Source organism: Sinocyclocheilus rhinocerous, unplaced genomic scaffold (assembly GCF_001515625.1).
Source record: "Sinocyclocheilus rhinocerous isolate Xijiao unplaced genomic scaffold, SAMN03320098_v1.1 scaffold1784, whole genome shotgun sequence".
NCBI classification, from domain to species: domain Eukaryota; kingdom Metazoa; phylum Chordata; class Actinopteri; order Cypriniformes; family Cyprinidae; genus Sinocyclocheilus; species Sinocyclocheilus rhinocerous.
The window spans coordinates 33,957-41,052 of record NW_015624569.1 but is presented as its reverse complement, the minus strand read 5'-3'; the positions used below and the strand labels follow the sequence as shown (position 1 = coordinate 41,052).

General features: G+C 35.8%; 1 protein-coding gene across 1 annotated transcript in view; it reads left to right on the top strand.

Moving 5' to 3' along the window:
* Positions 1–5,818, top strand: part of nup50 (nucleoporin 50) — a 19,599-nt gene extending 13,781 nt beyond the window's left edge. Inside the window, exons 6-8 of the mRNA XM_016557720.1 lie at positions 2,760–2,841; positions 2,923–3,041; positions 4,935–5,818. Of these exons, the coding sequence (XP_016413206.1) occupies positions 2,760–2,841; positions 2,923–3,041; positions 4,935–5,134 (401 nt within the window). The 3' untranslated portion in view covers positions 5,135–5,818. The remainder of the gene's footprint in view (positions 1–2,759; positions 2,842–2,922; positions 3,042–4,934) is intronic.
* Positions 5,819–7,096: the final 1,278 nt, after the last annotated feature.

Sequence of the window (7,096 nt, the reverse complement as noted above, 5' to 3'; positions counted from 1 at the left end):
TCCTCAAAAAAAAAAAAAAACTTTCGCTGATAAATCATGCACAAGGGACCGTTGCAGTCTATCAGTCTTTGCATGGCAATGGTAACAAAATCTATGAGTGTAAAAAAAACATGCACAGACAAATCCAAATTAAACCCTGCGGCTCGTGACGACACATTGATGTCCTAATGTTCTGGTTTGTGCCAGAAACCGAACAGTATTTAAATCATTTTTTACCTCTAATACACCGCTATGTCCAACTGTCTTTGAGCGCGCGCACGGCATCCGGTGCGTGAGGTGGGTGCGCGCTTTGGCGTAGTTTACGTTAATGGGTGTGTTGATATCCAGCTGAAGAGCAATCAACCATAACTTCAGGCGAGCAGGCTCAGAAGTTGGGAATACGTGGAAAGTCACCACTCCCGAATGAGTTCGCACGAGAGAAAGTCATCTTTTAGTTTTAAGTCGGTTTGAACAATCCGGATAAGCGCAAGTAAGTACCATTTTGATTAGCCGTCGTACCTACAATGACTGTGCACTGTGTAAACAATGAGTGACGTATACGCGCGAGAGATCACTTCCGGCGCTTGCGTAAACTACACACTTCACGCATACCGGATGCCGTGCGCGCGCTCAGGGAAGTTGGACATAGTGGTGTATTAGAGGTAAAAAATTATATATACTGTTCGGTTTCTGGCACAAACCGATCGTTTCGTGTCTTAGGACATCAATGTGTCGTCACGAGCCGCAGGGTTTAATTTGGATTTGTCTATGCATGTTTTTTTTACTCTCATAGATTTTGTTACCATTGCCATGCATTATACGACTGATAGACTGCAACGGTTAAAGTTAAAAATCATCATATGTGTTCTACTGAAGAAACAAAGTCACCTACATCTTGGATGCCCTGGGGGTAAGCAGATAAACATCATTTTTGGGTGAACTATCACTTTAAAGCGCTAAACACTCATGCAGTGTGTGTTTCATTCATACTCGAAGCCGGAGGGCGCTCTCGCGCTGAAAGTCCAAACCGGATTCATAGAAGTAGCCTATCTTATAAGCTGAATAAAAAACAAACGTAAACACAATAAACTCACGACTGCAACAATATATGGTTTATGTGTGTTTTTCAAGTCATCTCCAGGCAATATGTAGGAAAATACAGGAATAAAATATTATGGAATATAAATTTGCTCTCGAGTGTGACACACTCACGTTTGAGCTAATTAACGTTATGTGCTGTATGTAATTTGATCAATGTTTATATGTGAATAAATGCGTAAATTAAAATCTGTTTAACATATAAAGCGGCCAATCATTACTTGTAGAAGACTTGTGTAACACTTAAGGTGACATTTTCCAACCCTTATGTTATCCTGCAACAATATATGGTTTATGTGTGTTTTTCAAGTCATCTCCAGGCAATATGTAGGAAAATACAGGAATAAAATATTATGGAATATAAATTTGCTCTCGAGTGTGACGCACTCATGTTTGAGCTAATTATGTGCTGTATGTAATTTGATCAATGTTTATATGTGAATAAATGCGTAAATTAAAATCCGTTTAACATATAAAGCGGCCAATCATTCCCAATACATTACAACAAGAGCGATGAGAGAGAGAAAAACAACAACAATACATGGACAAACCAGTCACTCTTTAATCAATGCGAGTGCTTTATGATAGAATAACTGTCATTTATGCAGTCATCACGTGTTGATAGCGCAGCTGAGACCTGAACAGCACGCGTTGCTATCTGTGTTTAAACTAAACTCATTTATTAAGCCTTGCCAGTTTAAACATTTAGGAGCTCGCACGTGCAGTCAGAAGATTTGTGTGTGCGCTCATCCGAAGCACGCAAACCCGTTCTCAGAACACGCGCAAATATTAAGCTCTCTGTGAAGTATTGTGTTTGAATGGACAAATTCACACAAAAATTGTCAAAATGCCCGTCTTGTTAAGTATCCTATAACAGACATAGCCGGCGGAACGTACTGTATTAGTGCATTCTCTTAAAGTGACAGCGCTTTCTTAAATATTAATCATACAGCAACAACAAGGAAATCACTCACTGTAACTTTAATAAAGATTAATCTTTAATGTATACAGTAAAATATGCAATGCTATTTTACATTTGATTACTTTATTCAATTTCTGTGCCTAAAAACTAATTTTAGACCTACTTAAAAAAATAAAAAAAAAATAAAAATAAAAAAATCACGGTTTATTTTATTTGTATACTCTATTGTATTTATTTGTGCTGTTGCATGTAGTTAGATAAATTATTCTTATTTTCTTTATTTTTATTTGACAGTATAGTTTTTCCCTAAACATAGGACATTCCGAACCGTACCGAAACCGTGACTCTAGAACCGTGAGTAAGTTGAACCGTTCCACCCCTATAATATACTGTTTATTGTTACAGTCTTGATATCAAAAGATCAAATCAAAGATTTTTAAAATGTATTTATTTATTTCTCTTTCCGGGTTAAAAATCAATATCAGCATTCTCTATATTGTTTTTCGATATCCACTGGCTAAATTTTATATGACCGTTTACTAAAGTACATGTACAGTGTGGGGGAAGAATACACATTCAAGAAACGCGTTCTAATCGATAATGAAATTGCCCATGGGCTATTCTCGTCAATTGTATCGATTAGAACTTGCAGATGATGCATCATTTATCATATCACTCACAGAACTAACATTTATAACAGGATTATTTTTTATTTCACTATTTTTTTTCTTCTCATAAATTTACTGTTTTCTTGTTTTAGATGAGAATGGGGAGGAATCAGAGGAGCCGCCTGTTCCTGTGGTGAAAGAGATCAAGGAGAAAGACGCCTTCTACTCCAAAAAGTACACATCACGTACCGTCACTCAATCTTTAAACACATCATCTGTCTCATATCTTATATTCCAAAATGATCTTTTCCGCAGGTGTAAGTTGTTTTATAAGAAGGACGGAGAGTTTAAGGAGAAGGGGGTGGGAACACTGCATCTGAAGATGGTGGCTGAGAGCAAACTTCAGCTTTTGGTGCGAGCCGACACCAACCTGGGTAAGTGTCTGCATCTGTGTGTCATTAGTGAATTGAATCCAATTACAGATTAATCTTGTGAGAAACTTTTTCAGGCTGATAATATTGACAACAATAGTTGAGCTCTGTGTTAATTAATGAGATGTACAGTACTGTTCAAAAGTTTGGGATCAGTAAGATTTTTTGTTTTTTAAATAAGTTTCTGTAAACTAAATATTATTACAAATGAAAAAATCTATTTTAATATAATTTAGGCAAGGCAAGTTTATTTATATAGCACATTTCATACACAATGGTAATTCAAAGTGCTTTACATAAAAGGAATTAAAACAATCATAAAAAAATCACAACAATAAAAACATGGAATTTAAAGTGATTTAAAAATTGATTTAAAATGAATTAAAACAGTTAAGAATAGAAAATGCTAATTATACATAAAGTACAGTGCAGTCAGTTCGGACGTAGCACAGTGCTCATTCAGTAAATGTACAGCTAAACAGTTGAGTTTTGAGTCTGGATTTAAATGTGACTAATGTTTTAGCACATCTGATCTCTTCTGGAAGTTGATTCCAACTGCGGGCGGCAAAATAGCTAAAAGCAGATTCCCCTTGTTTTGTGTGAACCCTTGGTATTTCTAACTGACTCGATCCTAATGATCTGAGTGGTCTGTTAGGTTTATATTCAGTGAGCATATCTGCAATATATTTAGGTCCTAGGCCATTGAGTGATTTATAAATGAGTAAAAGTACTTTAAAATCAATCCTAAATGTAACTGGAAGCCAGTGTAAAGACCTGAGGACTGGTGTAATATGCTCAGATTTTCTGGTTCTTGTCAGAATTCAAGAAAAGCTTGTCAGTGTTCTGGATGAGCTGCAGCTGTCTAATGGTCTTCTTGTGAAGGCCGGTGAGGAGACCATTACAATAGTCCACCCTGCTGGTAATAAAGGCATGAACAAGTTTTACTGCTTTGACATGACTATTGAAACTAAGCTCTGACTCCAGAATCACACCAAGATTCTTGGCTTGATTTTATTTTATGCCTGTAGAGCAAATTTTCAGCATCATTACTCCAGTCTTCAGTGTCACATGATCCTTCAGAAAGCTGATTTATAATCAATGTTGGAAACAGTTGTACTCTTTAATATTTTTTGGGACCTGTGATACTTTTTTTTTTAGGATTCTTTGATAAATAAAAAGTTAAAAAGAGCAGTGTTTGTTAAATAATATTAAACAAATAATACTGTTTTTTTTCTGTATTTTTGATCTAATAAATACAGCCTTGATGAGCATAAGAGACTCAAAAACATTAGAAATCTTACTGATCCCATGCTTTTGAACGGCGTGTAAATTGAGATTTTACAATTGATATAGTCATGAGAGGTAATCACAGTTATCAATGACATTTTATCTGTTTTATCAAATAGAGTTGCAGTTGTTCGATATAAGGCACACAAGGTGTGTTTGATTAACAGATCAAATTATAGGAAATCTGGATCCCCCCCTGCAGGCCATTTCATGAAATGTAGTCAACTAGTTTAACTACTTTAAATAATCGGCAGGTATTGTTGACACAGAGTTGTCATGAAAGTGCACCCTAAACATTCTAATATGCTGATTTGGTGCTCAAGAAACTGTATCATCAATACTGAAAACAGTTTTTGCTGTTTACTATTTTTGTGGAAACCATGATAAACTGCCGTTCAGATGTTTAGGGTAAGTAAGGTTTGAGAAAAAGACAAAAATATTACTTCAAGGACACATTCAATTGATCAAAATTGGCACTTTATATTTAAAATATAAGGAAAAATACTGGCCTAAAGTTATGCAGCTTTAGTTTGTACAACAAAACTTCACATGGCATAAGATGGATGTATGTATGTGTGCTTACTGGCTCCCCTTTTTTTTTTCTTATAGGGAACATCTTTTTGAACATTATGGTGCCCTCTTCCATGCCCTGCTCACGAACTGGCAAAAACAACGTGATGGTGGTGTGTGTGCCAAACCCTCCTGTGGATGACAAGAACCCCAGCACGCCTGTCCCAGTGCTCATACGCGTGAAAACGGCAGAGGACGCAGACGAGCTGCATCGAATCCTGCAAGAGAAAAAAGCCTAAAGCAGCATCCACCCCCGCTCATATGTGTTTGACTGAATGCGGCTCGTACGACTCCAGTAACACGACACACACACATTTACTCTCTGTCTGATCTAGAACTGTTCGTCTGCGTCCTGTAAATCGTCTAGAAGAGTGACGTAAACCAATCGGTTCACCTACTGTGAAATCACTCGTGGTCCTACTGTAAATGCTGCTCATTGTATCAGAGATGGTTGAGAAAAGTCGATCGATAATGATGACGGCCACATTTTGTTATAGCAAAGACGCGAGTCTGGATTCATCGACATTCCTTTGGGTTTTAATTTAGCTGCTATTTAAGGAATTCTTCGAGGTTTAGATGGAGCCGGCTGTTTTACAAGGATTGTTTCGTTGATTCGTTTTTAATTCTGTGACTCAGTTTTCAAAGGCAAGTGTGGAGAAGATCTGTACCGTTTTCCATGCTTGCAGGAGGGATTGTTTAGAGGTCAGTATTACATTGAAGATCTTGAAATATTGATTTGCTTCTAATATTTTTTTGTTTTTGAGAACAAAATAGGCATCCGAAGATTTCCACTGTTCTAATCAAAAGTAATTCCCCACTGTTTTGAGGAATATATGAGGAAGTGATCAGATAGACGTGGTTATTTTTTATATATATATATAAACAACTCATTTTCTCACTGTACTTTCTGTGATGGTTTTTATTTTGGATTATGGCACGTGTAGATGTTGTGTTCTGTACATTGAGTGACCTGATGTACGTAAACCACAGAACTGCTGAGGTTGAGAATGAATGCTTTATGGCAATCTGTCCTGAAAGTGATCTCTGGAAGTTTGTTTTTAATTCTTTCCCCTGTAAGTGGCCTTTTTACTGCCTCACACGATGAGGTATGTGTTTTAAGTGTTGAGCAGCACTAGATCTACCTTACATTCATTTACTGGTGAATAAATCAAATGAACCTGATATGATTTGTTTAATTTCCAGCACACGCATGATGTAAATCACGTTTTTTTTTTTTTTTTGGTTATCCTACTTACTGAATGAATCTTAAAGCTTAAAAATAGTGTTATAATTGACAATCTGTTGTATTTGGTACCTTTTTTGTTTTAGTAACAACATCGTAGTTAGAAGAATGGATCTACAAACCAACATTTAGTCACGAATGTACTACTAGTACTAAACAGTAGTTCACACAAAAATAAATTGTCGTTTACTCTCATTTCATCCCAACCTGTGAGAAAAGATTTCGTTTAGACATTTTGGTGATCGTTGACTTCCATTGTATGGATAAAAAAAAATTTCTTTTGTGTTACACATAAGAAAGTGAGTCACGGTTATCAAACAACATTTTGAACTATCCCTCTGCATCCCCGTTACTCATTCTGGCACGAATATCAATATATAATTTAGACGCAAATATAAGGTTGCAAACCTCATTTAATAAGTAGGACAATTAATATAACAGCTTATTTAGTATTTGGTCTAACGGACCTTTGGTTTTATGTATTTAACGGATGAACAATACAGTATATATTCTAAAGGTTAAGCACCTACTTTCACTGAGAGAACTGTCCATTTACTAAAACAGCTGATGATTTGCGTTGTATGATCAATCATCAAGAAGATTCTGTTGAAGTGCTGCCCCCTTGTGTTTTTGCTGTTAGAACTGGAAGCACTGACTAACACACTCCATATCACAAGCTTAAATAATAGAATTAAAATCAAATGTATGAAACTGAAAGATAAATAGAAACAAATCAATGTTTTCAAGTAGTTGCAAGCTAGTTTAGGACCAACAATCTTTGACATTTCCTATAAGTTAAGGATATATATATATTTATGTATTTAAAATTACTAGTACCAATTTAAAATATGTAGGTATTTTATTTGTAAATGTGAATATTTGTAAAGGGGGAAATATTGTAAGATGCAAAATGTGGGAAACCGCAATATTTTTTTTGGTAATTCTTTTTTAAATAGTT